General features: G+C 53.7%; 2 protein-coding genes across 2 annotated transcripts; both read right to left on the minus strand.

Annotated features, from left to right (window-relative positions):
• Positions 1–170: 170 nt before the first annotated feature.
• LOC140492429 (uncharacterized) lies at positions 171–7,352 on the minus strand. Its single transcript, XM_072591320.1, has 6 exons — positions 7,335–7,352; positions 2,418–2,987; positions 2,293–2,313; positions 1,904–2,240; positions 1,580–1,854; positions 171–1,538 (listed from the first exon to the last, which is right to left on the minus strand). The coding sequence occupies exons 1-6, from the start codon at positions 7,350–7,352 to the stop codon at positions 726–728; spliced, it is 2,034 nt and encodes a 677-aa protein (XP_072447421.1). The 3' UTR covers positions 171–725.
• On the minus strand, positions 7,186–27,762 carry LOC140492533 (protein canopy 4-like). Its single transcript, XM_072591466.1, has 6 exons — positions 27,629–27,762; positions 22,730–22,856; positions 21,536–21,632; positions 15,232–15,354; positions 12,193–12,310; positions 7,186–9,904 (listed from the first exon to the last, which is right to left on the minus strand). Exons 1-6 carry the CDS (start codon positions 27,723–27,725, stop codon positions 9,729–9,731), a joined length of 738 nt encoding a protein of 245 aa, XP_072447567.1. The 5' UTR covers positions 27,726–27,762; the 3' UTR covers positions 7,186–9,728.
• Between the last annotated feature and the right edge of the window lie 136 nt (positions 27,763–27,898).

Raw genomic sequence — 27,898 nt, forward strand, 5'->3', positions numbered from 1 at the left:
AACAGAGGAGGAGGATTTATTTCTCTCAAAGACTCACAAAGCCATGGAATTACACACACTCAGGGAATCGATCCCAGGTCCCTGGCACGGTGAGGCAGCAGTGTGATCCACTGAGTCACCCAATCTTTGAAATATTTGAATCAAAGGGAATCCAGATGCAAGACACAATGTAGTCTGAAAATGATCCTTTATTAATCTGTTACATATTGAAGTACAAAACACATTCAAAATGAAGCAAATATAAATTTCAGGTGTATATGGAGGCAGGTGACTATAAAAGTAGGCACTTACATGTGGATTGAGAACGGGCTCATCTGAGGTAGCAGAAACTGTGGCAGTGACTAATTAGACAAACACGGCCGACATTAACTCAATGTGAGCACTTTGTTTTGAAGACAGGATGTGGGAGGAGGACACAGTTACTGCTAGATTTGAGATATTTACCCCTTACCGACCTGGCTGCTCCTTCGTGAAGACCTGTGTGTGTGGGCGTGGGTGTAAGATCCCTCAGAAAGTGTGTGTCTCGGAATAGAAGGAAAACAAAAGTCAGGGGGCGTTTGCTAACACACCGATTCCCCGGGACAGTGAGCTCTGGGTCAGGAATGACCATACAGCACGATCTTCAATGTTCCTTTAGTCAGGGTAGGGCACCAGGGAAATCTATGTCCACGCAGCACCCTCAGGCTAAGTTAGTGAGCTCCTCTCTGTTTCAGTTGGGAACTTAATCACTTGGTCAAGCTCATCGACAGTGGGCCCAGCAGTGGAGAGAGGGCACCTGAGAGCAGCGAGTTTGTGGTCGGGTACAAGTGAGACGGTGGAGGGCTGGAGGTGTAGGTGTTGTTGGGTGTGGTACAGGTGAGACAGTGGAGGGCTGGAGGTCTAGGTGTTGTTGGGTGTGGTACAGGTGAGACGGTGGAGGGCTGGAGGTCTAGGTGTTGTTGGTGTGTCCGGTACAGGTGAGACGGTGGAGAGCTGGAGGTGTAGGTGTTGTTGGGTGTGGTACAGGTGAGACGGTGGAGGGCTGGAGGTGTAGGTGTTGTTGGGTGTGGTACAGGTGAGACGGTGGAGGGCTGGAGGTGTAGGTGTTGTTGGTGGGTCCAGTACAGGTGAGACGGTGGAGGGCTGGAGGTGTAGGTGTTGTTGGTGGGTCTGGTACAGGTGAGACGGTGGAAGGCTGGAGCTGTAGGTGTTGTTGGGTGTGGTACAGGTGAGACGGTGGAGGGCTGGAGGTGTAGGTGTTGTTGGTGGGTCCGGTACAGGTGAGACGGTGGAAGGCTGGAGCTGTAGGTGTTGTTGGGTGTGGTACAGGTGAGATGGTGGAGGGCTGGAGGTGTAGGTGTTGGTGGGTCTGGTACAGGTGAGACGGTGGAGAGCTGGCGGTCTAGGTGTTGTTGGTGGGTCCGGTACAGGTGAGATGGTGGAGGGCTGGAGCTGTAGGTGTTGTTGGGTGTGGTACAGGTGAGACGGTGGCGGGCTGGAGGTGTAGGTGTTGTTGGTGGGTCCAGTACAGGTGAGACGGTGGAGAGCTGGAGGTCTAGGTGTTGTTGGGTGTGGTACAGGTGAGACGGTGGAGGTGTAGGTGTTGTTGGGTGTGGTACAGGTGAGACGGTGGAGGGCTGGAGGTGTAGGTGTTGTTGGTGGGTCCAGTACAGGTGAGACGGTGGAGGGCTGGAGGTGTAGGTGTTGTTGGTGGGTCTGGTACAGGTGAGACGGTGGAAGGCTGGAGCTGTAGGTGTTGTTGGGTGTGGTACAGGTGAGACGGTGGAGGGCTGGAGGTGTAGGTGTTGTTGGTGGGTCCGGTACAGGTGAGACGGTGGAAGGCTGGAGCTGTAGGTGTTGTTGGGTGTGGTACAGGTGAGATGGTGGAGGGCTGGAGGTGTAGGTGTTGGTGGGTCTGGTACAGGTGAGACGGTGGAGAGCTGGCGGTCTAGGTGTTGTTGGTGGGTCCGGTACAGGTGAGATGGTGGAGGGCTGGAGCTGTAGGTGTTGTTGGGTGTGGTACAGGTGAGACGGTGGCGGGCTGGAGGTGTAGGTGTTGTTGGTGGGTCCAGTACAGGTGAGACGGTGGAGAGCTGGAGGTCTAGGTGTTCTTGGTGGGTCCGGTACAGATGAGACGGTGGAGGGCTGGAGGTGTAGGTGTTGTTGGTGGGTCCGGTACAGGTGAGACGGTGGAGGGCTGGAGGTGTAGGTGTTGTTGGTGTGTCCGGTACAGGTGAGACGGTGGAGGGCTGGAGGTGTAGGTGTTGTTGGTGTGTCCGGTACAGGTGAGACGGTGGAGGGCTGGAGGTCTAGGTGTTGTTGGGTGTGGTACAGGTGAGACGGTGGAGGGCTGGAGGTGTAGGTGTTGTTGGTGGGTCCAGTACAGGTGAGACGGTGGAGAGCTGGAGGTCTAGGTGTTGTTGGTGGGTCCGGTACAGGTGAGACGGTGGAGAGCTGGAGGTGTAGGTGTTGTTGGTGGGTCCGGTACAGGTGAGACGGTGGAGGGCTGGAGGTGTAGGTGTTGTTGGTGTGTCCGGTACAGGTGAGACGGTGGAGGGCTGGAGGTGTAGGTGTTGTTGGTGTGTCCGGTACAGGTGAGACGGTGGAGGGCTGGAGGTGTAGGTGTTGTTAGTGGGTCCGGTACAGGTGAGACAGTGGAGGGCTGGAGGTGTAGGTGTTGTTGGTGGGTCCGGTACAGGTGAGATGGTGGAGAGCTGGAGGTGTAGGTGTTGTTGGTGGGTCCGGTACAGGTGAGACGGTGGAGAGCTGGAGGTGTAGGTGTTGTTGGTGGGTCTGGTACAGGTGAGATGGTGGAGAGCTGGAGGTGTAGGTGTTGTTGGTGGGTCCGGTACAGGTGAGACGGTGGAGAGCTGGAGGTGTAGGTGTTGTTGGTGGGTCTGGTACAGGTGAGATGGTGGAGAGCTGGAGGTGTAGGTGTTGTTGGTGGGTCCGGTACAGGTGAGACGGTGGAGGCTGCAGGATGATGGTGATGATATAAAAGAAAGAATCTACCTTTTTTACCTTATCAACCATTCAAAATGTCAAGGAGAAAGGGAAGGACTGCAGATCAGAGTCGAGAGTGTGGTGCTGGAAAAGCACAGCAATTCAGGCAGTGTCTGAGGAGCAGGAGGATCGACGTTTCAGGCCTAAACCCTTGGTCAAGAATGAGGCTGATGGTCTGGGGCTGAGAGAGAAATGGTCGTGGGGTGAGGGTGAGGGGAGACAGTTGGGAAAGTGATAGGTGAGGGAGAAGGTGATAGGTCAGGGGGGGGGGGAATGATGGTCAGGAGGGCGGTGTCGTGTTGGAGGATTTGGACTGGCATAACGTGGAGGGGAGGGGGAAATGAGGAAGCTGCTGAAATCCACATGGATCCTGTGTGGTTGCGGGGTCCCAAGGCAGAATATGAGGCGTTCCTCCTCCAGGTGTCGTCGGGTGGTAAGGGTTTGGTGGTGGAGGAGGCCCAGGACCTGCAGGACCTTAACGGACAGGGAGTTGGGTGCAGGTGTCAAAATGGCGCCAGACTGTGGCAGTGTTGAAACCTTTCACTGCTTTTATTCACCGGAAAACGGAAGCGACAATGAACCATTCAATTCCAGTTTGCAACAAAATCAGTGGGATCCGAAACAGGTGGTGGTTCATGAGGCAGGTCAGTGTCACTCTTACTGGTCTAACAAACCAAATTCAGCCCCAACACCAAACTCACGGTAAACTGTGGTGGTTCCCACCCTTCTGTATGGCTCTGAGCTGGGGACTGTCTACAGCAGGGACTCAAGGTGCTGGAGTGGTCCTGCCAACTCTACCTGCACACGATCCTGGAAATCCACTGAGAAGACAGACACACCCACCCCAGCCTCCTCGACTCGGCCAACATCCCCAGCATCGAGGCACTGACCCTCCCCCCCCCCCCCCCCGCGGCCTCCCCTCCTTGATCGACAGCGCTGGGCTGGGCACGTCACCCGTATGACTGACACGAGACTCCCCCCAGCAGGTCCTCTCCTCCCAGCTCCAGCTGGACAGAGGAAGCACCTGAGGGACACCCTCCAGGCAGCACTGGCCAAGTGCAGAATTCCCACAGCCACTCAGGAATCGGTGACTCCAAGACCGTCCGGAGTGAGGGAGGAGCAGCCAGGAAGGCGTCCTGCACCTTCAGACGTGCCATTGGGAATTAGCGGAAACAGTGGAAGGAACACGCTGTCACCCACCCACCCCCTTCCCATAACCACCACCTGCCCCCCCAGTGTAACAGGGCCTGCGATAACTCCATCAGTGTGTACAGCCACCTACAGACTCACTCTGAGAGGGGAAGACAGTTATTCTCATCCACGACGAAAAATCAAAATAGAGCCTTGGGAAAAGTTGATGGGTGGAGAGATTAGATTAGATTAGATTACAGTGCGGATCTGGGAGTGCAGGTCCATTGTACCCTGAAGGTTGCTGCACAGGTGGATAGAGTGGTCAAGAAGGCATATGGTATGCTTGCCTTCATCGGACGGGGTATTGAGTACAAGAGCTGGCAGGTCATGTTAACATTGTACAAGATATTCATCCGGCTGCATTTAGAATACTGTGCACAGTTCTGTTCACCTCATTACCAAAGGATGTGGACACATTGGAGGGGGTGTAGGGAAGGTTTACGAGGAAGTTGCCTGGTATGGAAGGTGCTAGCAATGAAGAGAGGTTGAGTAGGTTGGGTTTATTTTCATTAGAAAAAAGGAGATTGAGGGGGGGACCTGATTGAGGTTTATAAAATCATGAAGGGTATAGACAGGGTGGATAGAGATAAGCTTTTTCCCAGGGTGAGGGATTCAATAACAAGAGGCTACGTGTTCAAGGTGAGAGGATAGAAGTTTAAGGGGGATACACGTGGAAAGTATTTTACACAGAGGGTGGTAGGTGCCTGGAAGGCGCTGCCAGCAAAGGTGGTAGAGGCAGGCACGGTAGATTCATTTAAGGTGCGTCAGGACAGATACAGGAGTAGGTGGGGAGCAGAGGGATACAGATCCTTAGGAATTGGGCGATAGGTTTAGACAGTGGATTTGGATTGGCTGTTCCTGGGCTGTAAATTTTCTTTGTCCTTCATAAAAAGCCTGGGCATATGAGGTATGTCAGGGGAGAGCAGTCTTTCCACAAATGCATTCCAATCGCTAGAATGGAACAGTGCAGTTGTGTCTTCCTGCTCCTGGCCGACCAGGGATTCAGACAGAGCAGGGTCAGAGGGGTGTTGTCTCTCCCGTCAGAGACAGGCTCAACCAGTCGACTCGGAGGCAAAGGGGTCGACTCGGAGGCAAAGGGGTTGGCTCACCTTTGGAGGAGAAGTCTGGCAGCTGGAATCATTGGAGCTTTAGCAATATGAGGGGAGTGATCGTCCTGAAACACGAGACACTGAGCGGGTTTGACAGGGTGGTGGCGGCAGTGGGGGCAACTCCGGCCGGGGGAAGTGACGGAGAACTGGGGAGCACAGGGCCTTCTGTTTAAGACCGAGAGGAGGAGGAGGAACTTTGCCCCTCAGAGGGTCATTAGTGTTTGGAATTCTCCCTCTCCCAGAGAGCAGTGGAGGATGGCTCAGTGAATAGACTCACGGCTATGTTAGAGAGATGCTGGGTTAACGAGTGTCAGCGTGTGGTCATGACAGGGCCGAGGCAGCAAAGCGAGGTCACGGCCACATTCAGATCAGACGTGGCTCTTACTGAACCACAGAGCAGGCTCAAGGGGGTTGAACAAGCTCACACTGCTTCCGTTGTGCGGATGGACTGAGAGGAGGGAGATTTAAGTATCTTTCTCCCCCATCTCCCCGAAAGGCAGAGTCAGTGATGGCTGAGCGACCCTTTCTCCCTAATCCTGAAGACATTTCCAAAAAGAGGAGATTTTTGTTTTTTGAGCGAGTGCCCCACAGGCTAAACCACCTGGGGAGAGCTGACATCGAGGTTAACAGACAAACCCTGCTGCAATGCAGCTGACTGCTGTGTTCATTAATCTCAACACTCGGCCAACGTCAAATGGTACAACTTGGTAAAATCATAAAAACGCAAAGACTAAAGGGCTGCTGACAGACTCAGAGCAACCTGTCTTGGTCAGAGGCTGGGAATCCTGCAGTGAGTAACTACCCTCCTGAATCCCCCGAAGCCTGTCCCACCATCAAGAAGGTATAGGTCAGTGAGGAATACCCCCCACTTGCCCCTGGATGGGGGAAGCTCGACACCATCCAGGGACAAAGCAACCCCCGCTTGAATGACATCGTATCCCCCTCCCTCCCCCCACCGGCGCTCAGGAGCAGCGGTGTGTACCATCTACAAGATGCAATTCATCAAAGATCCTCAGGCAGCACCTTCCAAACCCACGGCTGTTTCCATCGAGAGGGACGAGGGCAGCAGCTACACGGGAACGCCACCCTGCTGCAAGTTCCCCTCTGCGCCACTCACCGTCCTGACTCGGAAAGATATCGGCCGCTCTCTCAACGTCTCCGGGTCAGAATCCTGACGCTGTGGGTCTACCTACAGCAGGTGGACTGCAGCGGTTCAAGAAGGCAGCTCACCCCCACCTTCTCAAGGGGGGCAACTAGGGACAGGGAAATAAATCATGGGCCCGGCCAGTGACGCCCGCATCTCGTGAGAGAATTAAAAAGATGTTCATTCCTCACAATTGGGTCAAGTGCTGGCAAATGGGACTGGATTAATTTAGGACATCTGGTCAGCATGGACAAGTTGGACAGAAGGGTCTGTTTCTGTGCTGTATGACTACGTGGACCAGCAGCTACAATTGCAAGTTGAAAGAGGCAGATTCCTAAGGCATGGTTCTTCAGCAACACTACAGAGCTTCTTAACGACGGTATCATTTCATCGGAGAGAAGATAAACCAGCTGTGGTCTGACATCGATGTTATTAGTAGGACAGGAAGCTGCACACTCTTCTCTCCCAGCCCTTTACAGACTCGGCTGGGGGGTTTTTGGTCAATCCAGTCCAATCCTCTTCACAGTGCTGTTTGTGAAAGTTTCCTTGCCCATTGCACTTGTGGTTTGCTCCATTGGGTGGTGGTTGCCACTTGAATACAGTTGGTCAGAAATTTACACACTTGCTCTTGAGTGATGCGTTACAGCTAACAAGAAATGGATCAGGCCCACAGCCCAGCGAGGGGGGGGGGGGGGGTGCCGACACAGAGAAACCCTGAGGTTAAACCTCTCAGGTTCAAATCCAACTTCCCCCCCCCCCCCCCCCCAACCCACACTCCCTCCTCCCACACCATTCCCTTTTGGGAAGTGAAAGTGAGTCTCAGGGACGGTGACCGCACGACAACCATCAGCGATTCTCACCTTGTTCCGTTAGGTCCTTCAAGGGGAATGAACACTGACACCTTTTACCGCTTCTCGCCGACACATGACTCCAGACCCACAGCCACATGGAAATGAAGGACAGGCAACAGATCCTGGCCTTTCCAACCACACCCATGGAGGAATCTTTGAAAAAAAATGGTTAATTTGCAAGTTCCCTCAACAGCAGCCGCTCTCCACCACCTTCCCAAGTGAGGGGGCGTGCTTGCTGCTAATTCGGAGAGTGAAGTTCAATTGAAAACGAGGATTTAGGACTGAGCTCCTGTTATCTGACCGAAAACCATAATGGGTTCGCTGAGTGCGGGTGGATAGACATCCTGCTGATTTGAAGTTTAATCAGAGAATTAACCACAGAGTCCTGACTCAGTGGAAGCAGGCCATTTGGCCCACTGAGTAAACACCAACAAGCATCCCAACGAGACCCCACCCTCCCCATCCCCGGGGCACTGTGGGACAATCCAGCACGGCCAATCCACCCTAACCTGCACATCCCTGAACACTATGGGACAATTTAGCACGGCCAATCCACCCTAACCTGCACATCCCTGGGCACTATGGGACAATTCAGCACGGCCAATCCACCCTAACCTGCACATCCCTGGGCACTATGGGACAATTTAGCACGGCCAATCCACCCTAACCTGCACATCCCTGAACACTATGGGACAATTTAGCACGGCCAATCCACCCTAACCTGCACATCCCTGGGCACGATGGGACAATTTAGCACGGCCAATCCACCCTAACCTGCACATCCCTGGGTACTATGGGTCAATTGAGCACGGCCAATCCACCCTAACCTGCACATCTTTGGACTGTGGGAGGAAACCAGAGCACCCGGAGGAAACCCACGCAGACATGGGGAGAATGTACAAACTCCACACAGTCACCCGAGACAGGAATCGCACCTGGGCCCTGGTGCCATGAGGCAGCAGAGCTAACCACTGAACCACTGAGCTGCACACTTGTTGAGGATTCCCTCTCAGGTTCAAATCCAACCACCCCAACCTCTCTTCCCTTACAATTTCCTTTCGAGATTTGAAAGTGAGTCTCAGGGACGATGACTCCAGACGCACAGCGACATAGAAATGAAGGACAGCAACAGATCCTGGCCTTTCCAACCACACCCATGCAAGAATCGATGAAAAGAGGTTAAGTCGCAAGTTCCGTCAACAGCAGCCACTCTCCACCACCTTCCCAAGTGAGGGGGCGTGCTTGCTGCTAATTCGGAGAGTGAAGCTCAATTGAAAACAGGGGTTTAGGACTGAACTCCTGTTAGCGACCGGAAACTGGGTGTGGGTTCAGGGAGAATGTGCAAACTCCACACAGACAGTTGCCTGACAGTGGAACTGAACCCGGTGTGCCTGATGCCGTGAGGCAGCAGTGCTAACCATTGAGCCACCGGGCCATTCCGGGTGTACTCTGAAGAGGAGAGGCAGACCACGGAAGTTTCTCTGCACGTGTAGCAGGAAGATCAGGTGATGGGCAGCTCCTGGGGTGGTAGGGAGTGTGAGTGTGTCGGGTTCCTAGTGAAATCCATCCATGGGGGCAGCCCTGGGGAGACGGTTGCTCCCCTCAACGTGAGGAAGCCTGTCAGGTGACAAGAGAGGCGGAGCTGCAGAGGTAGGACAGGTTGGCGTGCGATGCCAGAGGTGCATTGTGTCTGGGACAATCACTGACACGATAACTCTGAAGTCGCTGGCAGAGTGTGATGAGACAGAGACACTACAAATTCTGACAGGGATTGGGGGGCGGGGGGAGGTGGAGTCGTCGGACTCCAAACGTGGGCTCGGCTTTCCGCTCACAGAGGCTGTCTGATTTTTGTTAAGGCCAGCAGTGTGAGGTTTATCAGCTCGGTCCGACCGTACAGTCGGTCTCAGAGCCCGCCCATGTCACAGAACGGACGTGGTCTGGTCTGGGGTAGCAGGAAACCAGGAGGGAATTTGGTGCAGGTCTCCTCGCGGATCGATACGCCCAGCAACCTGGGAGCGTGAGGAAAACCAAGCTGCCAGAATTAAAAGGGACGCTATAGCATCTTTAGCAGCTTCTCAAACTCCACACCAAATTGGAGAGACCCTAACCTGTATTACCAGAGAGGAGGAAAGGACAGGGTCCCCATAAAAAGGAGCGTGCATGGTGTTTAAGTATTAGAAAGATGGGTTATGTGGCAAATTTAAAATCTGATCTGTTCTAGACTAGTGCCCTGTTGTGACCTATAGAGACAGAACAATACTTGACCTTCTGTAGGCCCGAGAGTCAGGGTTCAAAGTTACGCCTTGCTTCCACACCCTTGGAATAATAGATATTGGAGACTGCCGAGTATAAAACTGATAGCCTTTCCCATTACCATAGTTCAGTTTGGCACAGGCACACTTTTCCCAATTCCAGGTGGAGTCCGGGAGGGATTAGCAACACTGCGCGAGGTCAGAGTTCAGCAGCGTCATGATGCCCGGCTTCTTGACGGGTCTCGTCACCCTCCGACCTGTCTCCTTCTCTGGGTTTGCCATCTGCCTGCGCTCCCCGCTCCTTCTCCTCCTCCTCCTCCTCCCGGCTCTTGGCTGCGTCGCCTTTGCGGCCTTTCCACACTTCGGTGAGGCACTCTGCAGACCGGGAGGGAGAGATGGGGACGGTCAAGTGGGGGAATGGTTACGGCAGGCAGTGGGGGATTCGAGGCCTCAGCGTCACAGAGTGTGTGTGTGTGTGTGTGTCTGTGTGTGTTGGGGGGGAAAGAGCTGCCGCCTACAGGCTGACAGCTTCCTGGAGGTTTTAACCGTGTGACTGCAAGTGCACGTTTCCCTCAAAGAGCCTTTTCGATAAGAAACAAATTGCTGGAGAAACTCAGCAGGTCTGGCAGGACGTGCGGCGAGAAAGTGGAGTTAACGTTTTGAGTCCAGCTGTAGAGTCATCCAGCATGGAAACAGACCCTTCAGCCCAACCAGTCTGTGCTAACCACAATCCCAACCTAAACTAGTCCCACCTCCCTGCTCCTGGCCCGTATCCCTCCGAACCTTTCCTATTCACGAACTTATCCAAATGTCTTTTAAATGGTGTATAACTGTCCCCACATCCACCACTTCCTCAGGAAGGTCATTCCACACACAGACCACCCTCTGTGTAAAAGGTTGCCCCTTTTAAAATCTCTCTCCTCTCACCTTAAAAATGTCCCCCTTGTCTTGAAGCCCCCCCCACCCTAGGGAAGACAGCTACCATGAACCCTCTATAGGGTCACCCCCACCAACCTCCTACTCTCCAGTGAAGAAAAGTCCCAGCCTACCCAGCCTCTCTGTATAACCCAAACCCTCCATTCCCTGGTAAATCTCTCCTGAACCCTGTCCAGTTTAATAATATCCTTCCTATAACAGGGCGACCAGAACTGGACACAGTTCTCCAGAAGAGGCCTCACCAATGTCCTGTACAACCTCAACATGACGCCCCAACTCTGAAGGATCACTGGACTCGAAACTTTAACTCTGCTTTCCTCCCACAGACCTGCTGAGTTTTTCCAGCGATCTCTATTTCCGTTTCAGATCTCAGTTCTTTCTAATATTCAAGTCGTTTCTTCTTCATTGCATTGTAAAATAAATTACTTTAAAGCCTCCGAGGAAGTGTCTTCTGGGGTGGCAGGATTGCTCACAACAGCGTCCTAGCCGTGAATCTTGTAACTGCTGGGCACTCCAGGGAGCCTGGGGAGTGGGACTTTCAACTTTACAAGATCACTTTTTAAACTGGGATTTGTGTAAACCTGACAAGTGTGTGGGGAGAGTGACAGTAATCAAGAGCACTTTCCTTTACTATGGGAAGAGGTATTGATGGGGAGAAAAGGGATTGGTATCTTTTTTTTAAAAATCAAAACAGACGCAGTTGTTATAATAATGGCACCATCTCTCCCACACAATCACGAGAACGGCGGTCTCAATTAAACGTTTCCCAGGAGGGTTGGAAGCACCATCGATTGAATGTGGTGGGACATAGAGTCCCTACAGTGTGGAAACAGGCCAACTGACCCAACAAGTCCACAATGACACTCCAAGAGTAACCCAGCCAAACCCATTCTCCTCCCCTATTACTCTACATTTACCCCTAACTAATGCACCTAACCCTCACATCCCTGGGCACTATGGGACAATTTAGCACGGCCAATCCACCCTAACCTGCACATCCCTGGGCACTATGGGACAATTTAGCATGGCCAATCCACCCTAATCTGTACATCCCTGGGCACTATGGGACAGTTTAGCACGGCCAATCCACCCTAACCTGTGCATCTTTTGGACTGTGGGATGAAACTGCAGCTCCCGGAGGAATCCCCCGCAGACACAGGGGAGAATGTGCAAACTTCACACAGACAATCACCCTGGGTCCCTGGCGCTGTGGGGCAGTAGTGTTAACCATCAGAAGACACACTGCTACCATAAATAGGAAGAGGCAGAGCATAAAAGCCATAGGTATGCTAAACCCTTGGCCGAATTACTGGCTCATTCCCAGCAATTGTTATATTTGTATTCAATCTTTGGGCGGACTTGTGGGAGTTTTCGAGGGGCAGACATGGGGTAAGGGAGAGGAGATGCTGGAAGGAAGTGACATGGGGGGGGGGGGGGGAAGGGGCTGGGGATTGTCTGCGTCTACGTCTCCCTCTCCCTCCCACCCTCCGCGCCGGGCTCAAGAAGATCTTGTATCTAGTGGCGGTCTGAGCCAAGGGGTTTAATCCTTTGAGTGGGACGGGCAGGAGCCAGCCACAACTTGCAGCTGACTCTCTGACCTGCGCAGATGAGAACTGAGGGAACTGTATCAGAGGGAGGATTTAGGAGCCCGGACCGAGGAGGGAAGGACGGGGCTGCTTTAAAAACCCAAAACCAAGAAGAAACCTGACCCCGCGGCACAGACTAACCTTGGTTGTTTGTCTCCAGCACGTGGGACATGCAGAGAAACCTCTCCAGATCCAGCTCCTGGTGGTGGAAGTACCAATCCTCTACGACCTCCTCGTACTGCTCAAGCATCTTCTCACACTGAGAGAAGGAACACCCACAGATGTTGGGCGGGCTTGGGTAGAATTGGGCTGGACAGTGTTCCATTATAAACGCAATGCTCAACCTTTTTTTTTCAAGCTTGAAACCTCTGCCGTCGTTTCCCTGCCCCCACCCCTTCTCAATGGCTCCGCTCGCTTTCTTCTCTCGATGTTCCCCCCCCCCCCCCCCCCCACCTTTCTGGTTTCATGACCCAATCGATCCCACCATCCGCACCTCCTCTGGGTTCGCCTTGTGCTTCATGACCTGCTTCACTCCATCAACTTTTGAGTCACTAACTCTCTCCAGCCTCTCCCACCTGATCGCACATGTTTCCTTGGGCAACCCCCCCCACCCCCCCACCACCATCCACCCCCCCAACCCCCACCACCACCACCATCCCCCCCAACCCCCATCACCACCATCCCCCCCAACCCCCACCACCACCATCCCCCCCAACCCCCACCACCACCATCCCCCCCAACCCCCATCACCACCATCCCCCCCAACCCCCACCACCACCATCCCCCCCAACCCCCACCACCACCACCATCCCCCCCAACCCCCATCACCACCATCCCCCCCAACCCCCACCACCACCATCCCCCCCAACCCCCACCACCACCATCCCCCCCCAACCCCCACCACCACCATCCCCCCCAACCCCCACCACCACCATCCCCCCCAACCCCCACCACCACCATCCACCCCCCAACCCCCACCACCACCATCCACCCCCCAACCCCCACCACCACCATCCACCCCCCCACCACCATCCCCCCCAACCCCCACCACCACCATCCACCCCCCAACCCCCACCACCACCATCCACCCCCCAACCCCCACCACCACCATCCACCCCCCCACCACCATCCCCCCCAACCCCCACCACCACCATCCACCCCCCCACCACCACCCCCCCCCAACCCCCACCACCACCATCCACCCCCCCACCACCATCCCCCCCAACCCCCACCACCACCATCCACCCCCCCACCACCATCCCCCCCAACCCCCACCACCACCATCCCCCCCAACCCCCACCACCACCACCATCCCCCCCAACCCCCACCACCACCATCCCCCCCAACCCCCCCCACCACCATCCCCCCCAACCCCCACCACCACCATCCACCCCCCAACCCCCACCACCACCATCCACCCCCCAACCCCCACCACCACCATCCACCCCCCCACCACCATCCCCCCCCCAACCCCCACCACCACCACCATCCCCCCCAACCCCCACCACCACCATCCCCCCCAACCCCCACCACCACCATCCCCCCCAACCCCCACCACCACCATCCCCCCCAACCCCCACCACCACCATCCCCCCCAACCCCCACCACCACCATCCCCCCCAACCCCCACCACCACCATCCCCCCCAACCCCCACCACCACCATCCACCCCCCCACCACCATCCCCCCAACCCCCACCACCACCATCCCCCCCAACCCCCATCACCACCATCCCCCCCAACCCCCACCACCACCATCCCCCCCAACCCCCACCACCACCATCCCCCCCAACCCCCACCACCACCATCCACCCCCCAACCCCCACCACCACCATCCCCCCCAACCCCCACCACCACCATCCCCCCCAACCCCCACCACCACCATCCCCCCCAACCCCCACCACCACCATCCCCCCCAACCCCCACCACCACCATCCCCCCCAACCCCCACCACCACCATCCCCCCCAACCCCCACCACCACCATCCCCCCCAACCCCCACCACCACCATCCACCCCCCCACCACCATCCCCCCCAACCCCCACCACCACCATCCCCCCCAACCCCCACCACCACCATCCCCCCCAACCCCCACCACCACCATCCACCCCCCAACCCCCACCACCACCATCCACCCCCCAACCCCCACCACCACCATCCACCCCCCCACCACCATCCCCCCCCAACCCCCACCACCACCACCATCCCCCCCAACCCCCACCACCACCATCCCCCCCAACCCCCACCACCACCATCCCCCCCAACCCCCACCACCACCATCCCCCCCAACCCCCACCACCACCATCCACCCCCCCACCACCATCCCCCCCAACCCCCACCACCACCATCCCCCCCAACCCCCACCACCACCACCATCCCCCCCAACCCCCACCACCACCATCCCCCCCAACCCCCACCACCACCATCCACCCCCCAACCCCCACCACCACCATCCACCCCCCAACCCCCACCACCACCATCCACCCCCCCACCACCATCCCCCCCCAACCCCCACCACCACCACCATCCCCCCCAACCCCCACCACCACCATCCCCCCCAACCCCCACCACCACCATCCCCCCCAACCCCCACCACCACCATCCACCCCCCCACCACCATCCCCCCCCAACCATCGCCCCCCCACCACCATCCACCCCCCCACCACCATCCCCCCCCAACCATCGCCCCCCCACCCCTCTCCACCATCCACCCCCCCAACCATCCACCCCCCCATCCACCCACCCCCCCACCCACCCCTCACCCCCATCCATCCACCCACCCCTCCCACCCACCCCTCACCCCCCCACCCCTCACCCCCCCGCACCCCCACCCCAACCTCCCCTCACCCCCACCCCCCCTCACACCCCACCCCTCACTCCCACCCCCACCCCCCCTCACCCCCACCCCAACCCCACTCTGAATGGCAGAGTGGACTCGATGGGCCGAATGGTCTTACTTCCGCTCCTATGTCTTATGGTCTAAGTCCCTAACTCTGACCCTACGTCTGGTGCGAAGGACTCCGATCAGAGTGCTGGCACTGGGAGGGAGGGGGAAAGCCTAGGGTCATATGTAAAGATCAGTTGGCGGCTCCAGGCTCCGCTAACACCTTCAGTGAACGGCAGGCGATAACAGACACAGAGAAGTGGACAAACAATGCAGACCAGCAGAGGGGCCAGGCCTACCTGCTTTTTCAGATCCGTCACCTCAGCTGAGGGCTCATCCCACATTTCGAACGGGAGGCCCAGCTCCACCTTGACTCCTTTGCTCACCAGATTCTTCAGGGTCATCATCGTCTCACTGGTACCCTGAGAGAAAACACAAACAGAACAAAATACACTGCGGGGTCTCAGCACAGAGACTGCCATCACCTCCTCCTGCTACTGACTGGTGAGGCCTCTTCTGGACAACTCTGTCCAGTTCTGGTCCCCCTGTTCTAGGAAGGATATTATTAAACTGGAGAGGGTTCAGGAGAGATTTACCAGGATGTTGCCGGGTATGAAAGGTTTGGGTTATAAGAAGAGGCTGGATAGGCCGGGACTTTATTCACTGGAGTGCAGGAGGTTCAGGGGTGACTTTATAGAGGTTTATAAAATCATGAGGGGTATAGATAAGGTGCCTTTTCCCTAGGAGGGGGGATTTCAAGACTAGGGCCCATATTTTTAGAGTGAGAGAAGAAAGATTTCAAACAGACACGAGAGCTGACCTTTTTTTTATACATAGAGTGTTGTGTTTGTGTATGGAATGCACTTTGAGCAAGTGGTGGATATAGGGACAGCTTAAAAGCCATATGGAGAAGGACAAGGTTTGGAGGGAACAGAACCAGAGCAGGCATAGTGGGATAGTGGGGGGGAGGCACTCCAACAGCCCTGCAACAGGGAGGGAATAGGTGAGCAAGAGCTCAGAGAGGTGGGTTTGAAGGGGTTTCAGAGGGGGAAGAGACACAGGGGAGAGGGGTTGCTTCAGCAGCTTAGGGCTCAGAAAGCTGAATGTTCGAATACCCCCACGGCAAATTGTGGAAGTTGAATCCAATAAAAATCTGGAATTAAGAATATAAGGATGGCCATGATTATTGGGAGAAAGAGAGGACTGCAGATAGAGTCACAGAGAGGACTGCAGATAGAGTCACAGAGAGGACTGCAGATAGAGTCACAGAGAGGACTGCAGATAGAGTCACAGAGAGGACTGCAGATAGAGTCACAGAGAGGACTGCAGATAGAGTCACAGAGAGGACTGCAGATAGAGTCACAGAGAGGACTGCAGATAGAGTCACAGAGATGTTCAGCACGGAAACAGACCCTTTGGCGCAACCCGTCCAGGCTGATCAGATATCCTAACCCAATCTAGTCCCCCCTGCCAGCACCCGGCCCCTATCCCTCCAAACCCTTCCTATTCATATACCCATCCAAATGCCTCTTAAATGTTGCAATTGTACCAGCCTCCACCACATCCTCTGGCAGCTCATTCCATACACGTATCACCCTCTGTGTGAAAAAGTTCCCCCTTAGGTCTCTTTTATATCTTTCCCCTCTCACCCTAAACCTATGCCCTCTAGATCTGGACTCCCCAACCCCGGTGCCTATTTATCCTATCCATTCCCCTCATAATTTTGTAAACCTCTATAAGGTCACCCCTCAGCCTCTGACGCTCCAGGGAAAACAGCCCCAGCCTGTTCAGCCTCTCCCTGTAGCTCAAATCCTCCAACCCCGGCAACATCCTTGTAAATCTTTTCTGAACCCTTTCAAGTTTCACAACATCTTTCCGATAGGAAGCAGAGCAGAGTCAAAAGGTGTGGTGCTGGGAAAGCACAGCCTGTCAGGCAGCATCCGAGGAGCAGGAGAATCGAAGTTTCCTGGTGAAGAGCTTATTCCTGCTCCTCGGATGCTGCCTGACCTGCTGTGCTTTTCCAGCAACACATTTCTGGACCATGATTATTGAGAAAAACCGATGTGGTTCATTCGGAGAAGGAAATCTGCCATCGTTACCCTCTGGGCAATTGGGATGGACAACAATGTGGGCCCAGCCAGCGCCACAGAGATCCTGAGGGTGAATAAAAGTAATCAATGGGTTGCATATAATTAAAACCAGAGACCAGAATTGGCAGGGAGGTGTGGGGCTGGAGGGGCCCGGGCTAGGGAGTGTACAAAGGGCCACAAGAGAGTAGGGAGTTTAACACCAGCCTCTTACTCAACACAAGAGCTGCTGTAGGTCATTGAGCACAGGCAACTGGTTGTATGGGGACCACGGAGCCATGATCATATAGCACGGAAACAGACCCTTCGGCCCAACGTGTCCATGCTGACCAGGTCTCCTAAACTGAACGCGTTCCGTTTGCCTGCGTTTGGCCCTATCCCTCTAAACTGTCCAAATGCATTTTAAATGTCGTCATCGTACCAGCCTCCACCACTTCCCCTGACAGCTCATTCCACACACACGCACCACCCTCTGCGTGAAAAAGTTGCTCCTTAGGTCCCTTTCCCCTCTCACCCTAAACCTAAGGCCTCTAGTTGTGGACTCCCCCACCCCAGGTGGAAAAGACTTTATTCTGCATTCAGTCATATTGATGGAGGAGGTGATGAGCTTTATCATCAGTAAAAGTACATCCACATTCACCAACAGCACACCAAGTTACAGGACTTTTTTAAAAAATTCATTGGCAGAAAGGGATTCCTGATGAAGGGCTTATGCCCGGAATGTCGACTCTCCTGCTCCTCGGATGCTGCCTGACCTGCTGTGCTTTTCCAGCACCACAGTCTCGACTCTGATCTCCAGCATCTGCGTTTCTCGGCCATCCCTAATTGCCCAGAGGGCTGTGCAGAGCCAGCCACGTTGCTGTGGGTCTGGAGTCACATGTAGGCCAGACCAGGTAAGGATGGCACTTTCCTGGGCGTGAGCAAACCAGATGAGTTTTTTCAACAATTGACAACAAGTGGCCATCATTGGACTCTTAATCCCAGAATTGTTTTTTTGTGAATTCAAATTCCACCTCCTGCCGTGGCGAGAGTCGAACCCAGGTGCTGTGGGAGTTTACCTGGGTCGCTGGATTAACGGTCCAGCAATCACTAGGCCATCGCCTCTCCCATGCAGGTTCAGAATCTGACGGAGTAGAGTCATTCTGTTCCTGTGGTGACCCCTGCTCTACAAAAATCGCTCAATACAAATATACTCAAAGTGGTGCTGATGTAACCCGGTTATAGCCAATACACACTTCAAAAGTTTGTGTTTTACATAGAACATAGAAGAATACAGCGCAGTACAGGCCCTTCGGCCCTCGATGTTGCGCCGACCGAAGCCTACCTAACCTACACTAACCCACTATCCTCCATATACCTACCCAATGCCCGTTTAAATGCCCATAAAGAGGGAGAGTCCACCACTGATACTGGCAGGGCATTCCATGAACTCACAACCCGCTGAGTAAAGAATCTACCCCTAACATCTGTCCCATACCTACCACCCCTTAATTTAAAGCTATGTCCCCTAGTAACAGCTGACTCCATACGCGGAAAAAGGTTCTCACTGTCAACCCTATCTAAACCCCTAATCATCTTGTACACCTCTATCAAATCTCCCCTAAACCTTCTTTTCTCCAATGAGAAAAGCCCCAAGTGCCTCAGCCTTTCCTCATAGGATCTTCCTACCATACCAGGCAACATCCTGGTAAACCTCCTCTGCACTCGTTCCAGTGCCTCCACATCCTTCCTATAGTATGGCGACCAAAACTGCAACAATACTCCAGATGAGGCCGCACCAGAGTCTTATACAACTGCAACAGGACCTCAGGACTCCGGAACTCAATTCCTCTACCAATAAAGCCCAGTACACCATATGCCTTCTTTACCGCACTATTGACCTGGGTGGCAACTTTCAGAGATCTGTGTACATGGACACCAAGATCCCTCTGCTCATCCACACTACCAAGTAGCCTACCATTAGCCCAGTACCCCATCTTCTTGTTACTCCTACCAAAGTGAATGACTTCACACTTAGCTACATTGAATTCCATTTGCCACCTTACTGCCCAGCTCTGCAACTTATCTATATCGCGCTGTAACCTGCCACATCCTTCTTCGCTGTCCACAACTCCACCAACTTTTGTGTCATCCACAAACTTGCTCACCCAGCCTTCAAGCCAAAGCAATGCTTAGAAAAAGCATTCCCAATTTGCATTAACGGAAGATGCGTTATAGCTGAACTACCGGTAGTTAGGTGCAGTCGGGTCTGATATAACGTGACAGTCCCATTCTCGTGCGATCTCGCATTATGAGAAATAGCCATGCCATTTAAACTAATGGGTGGTGTCACGGTGGTGAGCACGGCTGCCTCACAGCACCAGGGACACGGGTTCAATTCCAGCCTCGGGCAACTGTCTGTGTGGAGTTTGCATGTTCTCTGTGTCTGCGTGGGTTTGTTCCTACAGTTCAAAGATGTGCAGGTTAGCGTGGGTTGGCCGTGCTGAATTGTCCCATAGTGCTCAGGGATGTGCAGGTTAGAGTGGATTGGCCGTGCTAAATTGTCCCATAGTGCCCAGGGATGTGCAGGTTAGGGTGGATTGGCCGTGCTAAATTGTCCCATAGTGCCCAGGGATGTGCAGGTTAGGGTGGATTGGCCGTGCTAAATTGTCCCATAGTGCCCAGGGATGTGCAGGTTAGGGTGGATTGGCCGTGCTAAATTGTCCCATAGTGCCCAGGGATGTGCAGGTTAGGGTGGATTGGCCGTGCTAAATTGTCCCATAGTGCCCAGGGATGTGCAGGTTAGGGTGGATTGGCCGTGCTAAATTGTCCCATAGTGCCCAGGGATGTGCAGGTTAGGGTGGATTGGCCGTGCTAAATTGTCCCATAGTGTTCAAGGAGTGTCCGTTAGTGTGGATTGGCCATGCTGAATTGTCCCATAGTGCTCAGGGAGTGTCTGTTAGGGTGGATCGGCCGTGCTAAATTGCCCCATAGTGCTCAGGGAGTGTCTGTTAGGGTGGATCGGCCGTGCTAAATTGCCCCATAGTGCTCAGGGAGTGTCCGTTAGGGTGGATCGGCCGTGCTAAATTGCCCCATAGTGCTCAGGGAGTGTCCGTTAGGGTGGATCGGCCGTGCTAAATTGCCCCATAGTGCTCAGGGAGTGTCCGTTAGGGTGGATCGGCCGTGCTAAATTGCCCCATAGTGCTCAGGGAGTGTCCGTTAGGGTGGATCGGCCGTGCTAAATTGCCCCATAGTGCTCAGGGAGTGTCCGTTAGGGTGGATCGGCCGTGCTAAATTGTCCCATAGTGCTCAGGGAGTGTCCGTTAGGGTGGATCGGCCGTGCTAAATTGTCCCATAGTGCTCAGGGAGTGTCCGTTAGGGTGGAGTGGCCGTGCTAAATTGTCCCATAGTGCTCAGGGAGTGTCCGTTAGGGTGGAGTGGCCGTGCTAAATTGCCCCATAGTGCTCAGGGAGTGTCCGTTAGGGTGGAGTGGCCGTGCTAAATTGTCCCATAGTGCTCAGGGAGTGTCCGTTAGGGTGGAGTGGCCGAGCTAAATTGTCCCATAGTGCTCAGGGAGTGTCCGTTAGGGTGGAGTGGCCGTGCTGAATTGCCCCAGTGTTCAGGGACATGCCAGTGAAGTGCATTAGTCAGAAGGAAATATAGGGTAGGGGGAATGGGTCTGGGCGGGTTACTCTTCGGAGGGTCGGTGTGGACTTGTTGGGCCGAAGGGCCTGTTTCCACACCGTAGGGATTCTATTCTAATGGGGGTGGAATCGCATTATAGCCAATACAATACAGGCAAGGAAAGCTCACATTCTACAAATAATGGTTGAACCTCTTCAATCACATTAAAGCCAATTCATGTTGAAGAGACACATTACAGCAGAACCCAGTCTACCCGCTCATTAAAGCACATTGGCACCATCAGCTGGACAATACAGGAGTGTGCAGGAGCAGCAGCAGCCACACCGTGTCAAGGTTACAGAGGGGCTAGGATGGGTCTGTTTCCCGTCACAGGGGATCGGGTGTAGATTTCAAATGATCAGGAGAAAGATCAAAAGGAAGAAGTTCTCTTTCTCCCCACACAGGGGCTCTCAAGTCGCTGCCTGAAAGGGCTAGCGAAGGTGGAAATCCTTGACACGTTTTGGGAATGTCGCTCCGCTGCCTTGAGCTGTAAGGATACAGGCCGAACGCTGCAAAGTGCGATGCGGCTGGTGTGGGCTGAGTGGCCTCCTCCTGTGCTGTAAACAGCTGTGCGATCAGGCCAGGATTCAGAGTCAAATCAACACAAAGGCTGCTCCAAAGAAGGAACAAACGTTGACTCTGCTTTCTCTCTCTCTCTCTCTCTCTGTGTGTGCACAGGACCTGTTGAGTTTCTCTGGTGATTTCCAGTACCCTCAGTTCCTTGGTTTTCTGCCTAGCGGGACGAATAGCGCTAACAAAACAGCGCAGCCAACTTCAGACCGGGGACAGGCACAGGGGCGAACTGAAGGATGCTGCTCGATTTAATGCTAACTTTGTGAAAAGGCACTTCTACCTTTGCATAGCGCAAGCTCCCGGGTCGCTCGGCGTGTATGTTGTATTGCAGAATCCTCACACAGATGTTATCCATGGCATCAGCTAGCCGGGTCTCCCTAACAGATGGGGGACGGGGTTGGGGGAGGGAATAGAAGGGAGGGTGGGGTGAGAGAAGAGAAAGAATCAGTCAGTCGCAGTGAGCAAATTCACTTCAAGCTGACAACTCTGGGCCAGTTGACTGCAACCAGAAGGCAATTGTTGTTTCCCTCTGACTTTGGCTAACTTGGACACTCATTCTGAGCTGTTCTCTGTCTCTCTCTCTCTCTCTGTGTCTGTCTGACACTCTCTCTTCTCCCCCCCCCCCAACCCCCACCCCCCCACCTCCCAAAACGTCTCTTCTCAAACTCTCAAGACTAACAATGCTCAGAAAGAAAAACAGCAATTATTGCCCCATAGGAAGGGGGTGGCGGCAGCGGGGGGAGGTGTGTGTGTGTGTGTGTGTGCTCCCTTCTTGAACTATCACTGTCTCGTGTGGTTTTGGGACACCCACACAGTGCCTTTAGGGATTCTGACCCATCGACACTGTAGGAACGGTCGATATATTTCCAAGTCTGGATGGCGAGTGGTTTGGAGGTGAACTTGCAAAGGGTGGTGTTCCCATGTATCTGCTGCCCTTGTCCTTCTTGGTGGAAGTGGTTGTGAGTTTGGAAGGTGTTACCCGAGGATCTTGGGTGAGTTGCATCTTGTATATGGTACACACTGCTGCTACTGAGCGTCGGTGGGGGAGGGAGGGGATGTGGTGCCAATCAAGCGGGGGGGGGGGGGGGCTGCTTTGTCCCTGGATGGTGTTGAGTTTCTCGAGTGTTGTTGGGGCTGCATCCATTCCTTCACACTCCTGACCTGTGTCTCATTACAGAGCAGAGCAGCTCCTGCGATTATCACTGAGCAAAGCCCGGTGTATATTGAAGAAATTTCTCCCCCTCCTCAGTCCAGCAGCCTGAGATTATAACCCCCGGCTCCCTGTGCTTTAGATCACACCCAGCCCACAGTAAGTATCCATTTGTCTAGGCCAGGAACCTGACAGCAAATGAACCGCAGCCTAGGGAAGGTGTTCCAGGGAATTCAGACAGTGAAGGGAGGTTGTGAGTGGGAAACTGGGAACAAAGCAGAAACCATGAGTGGGCCGCCGAATGGATGATTGCACAGCACTTACGACGTGTTGTACTTGATCTTTCGCTTGCGTTTCCCATTGTCCAGCACTTCTCCGAGCTCCAACACTTCCTTGGAATGTTTCGTCTTGTCTAGAGCAGACTGCAGCTCCAGTGTGAGAAACTTGCACACTTCACACCAGACACACACACACAGACAGAACAACGTGAAAGAGTTAGGTGCTACACAGTAGAAAGGTTTCAGTTTGATTTTTCTCCCCCCCCGCCCCATGTCTTGCTTATGGCTTAGAAATACACACCAGCTGTGCACCCAGTGCTGCCACGGGCCAAGTTGGTTCTCAAGAAATATCACTGGACCAAGTAACTGTCAAATAAAGCAATATTGTATAGATTGATTGGTAATTGTCTGAATGTACTATGCAATCACGGCCTGTACCCTTCTTTAAGAAAAGTCTAAAAATGTTTTTGTTTTAAGCAGTGTGTGCAGCTCCTCCAAGGAATACCAAAGTGTATAGCCTCTGTGTTTGCGGACGCTCTGTGCCCGGCTGTATGAAGAAACAAAGTGAAGTCTTAAAGGACCAGACCAATTGCGAGTGCTTATTGACCACTCACGGAACAGAGAGACTGTGCCCCCCCCCCCCCCCCCGGCGAATCCAGATCGTCACGAGGAGATGGCGAAGCTGATCGATGAGGGTAGAGCAGTGGATGTTGTCTATGATAGATTTTAATAAGGCTTTCAACAAGGTCCCTCAATGGTAGGTCCTTCACTAGCAATGAAGGATGATATTCCCGTTGCCTTCTTCGTGACCTGCTGCACCTGCAAACCAACATTTTGAGGTAACGGTCAGTTAAAATCTAGACGGTCCCGCCCCCGTCTTGGAAGGCTCGTCTACATCAACGTTTAGTGCAATGTCGGCTTGACAGACAAGGCCAGGGATTCGTTGACCCTGAAAGAAGTGGGTTGTCAGGCCATCTGCTGTCAGCCAGGCAGAGTAAAGCAGACCAGCCGACGATGACAGCTTGCCTTCCCTGAAGGATAGGAGTAAACCAGGTGGGTTTGTAACAACAGTAGCACGGCCTTGGGCTTCATCATCAAGACCATCTTTCAATGCCACGTTCCGCCAACCACCACCAGTGAACGAAAAGTAATGGAAACAAAACACAGCAGCATCCAGGGAGAGACAGCAAGCTAATGTGGAGCCCCGTTGACTCAGAGTCGACGTGAAGGTTCATTTCCAGATGCTTTGTCACCTGTAGAGACAGTTTCGGCCCTTGGATGGGGAGCAGGGAGGCGGTGAAGGGGCAGCTGTGGTACCCCCTGCGGATACATGGGAAGGTGTAAAGAAAGGTGGGCCAAAGGGGTTCTTGTGGTGCAGTGGTAGTGTCCCGACCTCTAGGGCAGGAGGCTCAATTTCAAGCCTCACTTGCACCTGAGGCATATGATAACATCCCTGAAAAGGTTGACTTAAAAAAAATATGAAAAGCGATATTTGGACTTGAATGCACTTGTCCTCCATTTTTAAGTGCACAAGGCAACTGGAAGGACTGTACGGGACACGATAGGGAGTCCATTGTGAAGTGTATGACTTCAACCTCAGGCGACTGTGTGGAGTTTGCACATTCTCCCTGTGTCTGTGTGGGTTTCCTTCGGGTGCTCTGGTTTCCTCCCACAATCCAAAGATGTGCAGGTTAGGGTGGATTGGCCGTGCTAAACTGTCCCATAGTGCCCAGGGATGTGCAGGTTAGGGTGGATTGGCCGTGCTAAATTGTCCCATAGTGCCCAGGGATGTGCAGGTTAGGGTGGACTGGCCATGCTAAATTGTCCATAGTGCCCAGGGATGTGCAGGGTAGGGTGGATTGGCCGTGCTAAATTGTCCCAGTGCCCAGGGATGTGCAGGTTAGGGTGGGATTGGTCAGGGGAAATATAAAAGTAATAGAAATACATCTGGGTGGGATACTCTCCAGCGGGTCGGTGTGGACCTGTTGGTACAAATGGCCTGTTTCCACACTGTAGGGACTCTATAACTTGGATCATAGCGTTTTGCTGCTTCGTTCAGAACATTGGGAATTCAACCCAAGTCTTCAGAACATTTGTGAAGACCTCTGAATTAAGATGCAATACCTCTTAAAACTGAACCACTCAATCAACACAGCTCCTCCAAAGACATACCTTTCTTTGAGATTTTTATTCAAACTACAACTACGCAGTGCTCAATCCTGAGGTCCCAAATTTCCTTGTAGAGTTATACAACACGGAAACAGACCCTTTGGCTCCACTCGTCCATGGCGACCGGATATCCTCAACTAACTTAGTCCCCGTTTACCAGCAATCTATCCATCTAAACCCTTCCTATTTCAGTTAAAAAAAATCACAACACCAGGTTACAGTCCAACAGGTTTAATTGGAAGCACACTAGCTTTTGGAGTGACGCTCCTTCATCAGGTGATAGTGGAGGACTCAATCCTAACCCTCCTGTCAGTTGATTGTTGTGCAGTGCGCATTCATCCATTGTCATAGCCTTTGCTCGGTTTCCCCAATGTACCATGCCCCCGGGCATCCTTGCCTACAACGTATAAGATAGACAACGTTGGCTGAGTCACATGAGTACCTGCCATGTACAAGGTGGGAGGTGTCCCCACGTGTAATAGTGGTATCTATGTCCACAATCTGACACGTCTTGCAGCATCCACCGTGACAGGGTTGTATGGAGTTGTCCTGAGAGCTGGGCAGCTTGCTACGAACAATGATCTGTTTGAGGTTTGGCGGTTGTTTAAAGGCAAGTAGTGGAGGTGTGGGGAAGGTCTTGGTGAGGTGCTCATCCTCATTGATAATGTGTTGCAGGGCACGACGAACATGGCGTAATTTTTCAGCTCTTGGGAAATACTGAACAACGAAGGGTACCCTGTCAGTTGCAGCACGTGTCTGTCTCCTGACAAGGTCATTAATGTTCCTTGCTGTGGAACGTCGGAACTGGCAGTCGACGCATTGGGCATCGTACCCCATTCTTGTGAGGGCATCCCTGAGTACTCCAGATGTCCGTCATGTTCCTCCTCATCTGAGCAGATCTGGTGTACACGTAGGGCTTGTCCATAGGGGATGGCTGTTTTAATATGTTTTGGGTGGAAGCTGGAGAAGTGTAGCATTGGGAGGTTGTCTGTGGGTTTGCGGGTAGAGTGTGGTGCTGAGGTGCCCATCCTTGATGGAGACGCATGTGTACATTGGGGAAACCGAGCAAAGGCTACGACAACGGATGAATGGGCACCACACAACAATCAACAGACAGGAGGGTTCCCTCCCATTTGGGGAGCACTTCAGTGGTCCAGGACATTCAGCCTCAGACCTTCGGGTGACCATCCTCCAAGGTGGACTTCGGGACAGGCAGCAGAGGAAAGTGGCTGAGCAGAGGCTGATAGCTAAGTTCGGTACCCATAGGGAGGGCCTCAACCAGGACCTTGGGTTCATGTCACATTACAGGTGATCACCATTGCACTATACACACACACACTCACACACACACACACACACACACATGGACAGTCACACACCCTTACAGACACACACTCGCACGTGCACCCCCTCACAGATTTAAGACACTCTACACTCACTACACACACACACACACTTTCTCATACTCACAACCCCCAATCCAGACAGACAGACAGACACACACACACACAAAGACCCACATGCACACATATTTTGTGGGGTGAATTTGTACTTGCAGGGTTACATTGTACTTTGCTCAAAAACTGCATGAATTTATGTAAATCTCCGTTATCTCACTTATTAGATTAGAATCAATCCAAACATCATGGCATAGACAGAGAACACAGGGGGCCAACACCTTCAACATATTGTTTGGCTATCATCCATTGTTAACAGCTAACCTGAGAACGCAACTTTTTAAAAAAGGTTTTGTGATTTACACATGAAAGAAGTGAAACTATCACTGTATTCCAACAGATGAAAGGCTTAACAGACACTCAGTTTTTTAATGTATAATTTCAGTTACGTCACTCTGTAAATTTTTGCTATAAATTCTGTGTTACGATTGAGCCCTCCACTATCACCTGATGAAGGAGCGTTGCTCCGAAAGCTAGTGCTTCCAGTTAAACCTGTTGGACTGTAACCTGGTATTGTGAGATTTCACATACCCACCCAGACACCTTTTAAAGATGTTGTCATTGCACCCACCCGAGCTTAGATTAGATTACTTACAGTGTGGAAACAGGCCGTTCGGCCCATCAAGTCCACACCGACCCGCTGAAGAGCAACCCACCGAGACCCATTCCCCTACATTTACCCCTTCACCTAACACTACAGGCAATTTAGCATGGCCAATCCACCCTAACCACACCTTTTGGACTGTGGGAGGAAACCAGAACACCCGGAGGAAACCCCCGCCCGCAGACACGGGGAGAATGTGCAAACTCCACACAGACAGTTGTAGATGCCCGAGGCGGGATTTGAACCCGGGGTCTCTGGCGCTGTGAGGCAGCAGCACTGACCACCGCGTTCCTTCACGAGAGCAGCTGAGAAACAAAAGCGACCCAGGCCGCTCGCCCCATCGTGGCAGTGCCAGCCCATTGACCAGTGCCACCAGCCCCATTCCCTTTCTGTCTCCCCCAGGAAGTGGGTAATATTTTAATTTGGGATAATGTGCCCAATCCAGCTCACGCAAGGTTGGGAGAGAGGGGGGGGGGGGGGGGAAAAGAGGGGCAGATAAAGGGAGACACCAGTTGGCCAATATTGGGAGGTTGGCTCCAATCTCTTGCCCCATGGACCGCCGCCATCTTGGATGCCAAGTTGCTATGGGCAACCAGGTCTGACCTTCCCAACAGCCCCCCCCCCACCACAAGAGACTGTCCACCGTCCCCCAAATACCAAGATCTGCTCAACGACGCGGGGGAGGGGGGAGATAGGAGAGCCTCTCCCCCTTTACCTTCGCACTTGGTGGGCAGCCTCTCCTCCCCCTCCTCCTCCGCTGCCGCACTGCCAGCGAGCAGCGGGACAAAGAGCAAGACCAACGGCCGCAGCATCACCCCCCCCACCAGCGCCCGCGGAGCCCCGGCTCGAGCGTGCGGGGCAGCAGCCAATCACGGGGACCCGCCTCCCCGCACGCCGCCCGCCCCGGCCAATCAGGCGACGCAGCGGCCTGTCACGGAGACACGTCCCCACGTGGGGGTGGCGCCCCTCAGCCAATCATGGCCAC

The sequence above is a fragment of the Chiloscyllium punctatum genome, chromosome 21 (assembly GCF_047496795.1).
Source record: "Chiloscyllium punctatum isolate Juve2018m chromosome 21, sChiPun1.3, whole genome shotgun sequence".
Classification (NCBI taxonomy): Eukaryota; Metazoa; Chordata; class Chondrichthyes; order Orectolobiformes; family Hemiscylliidae; genus Chiloscyllium; species Chiloscyllium punctatum.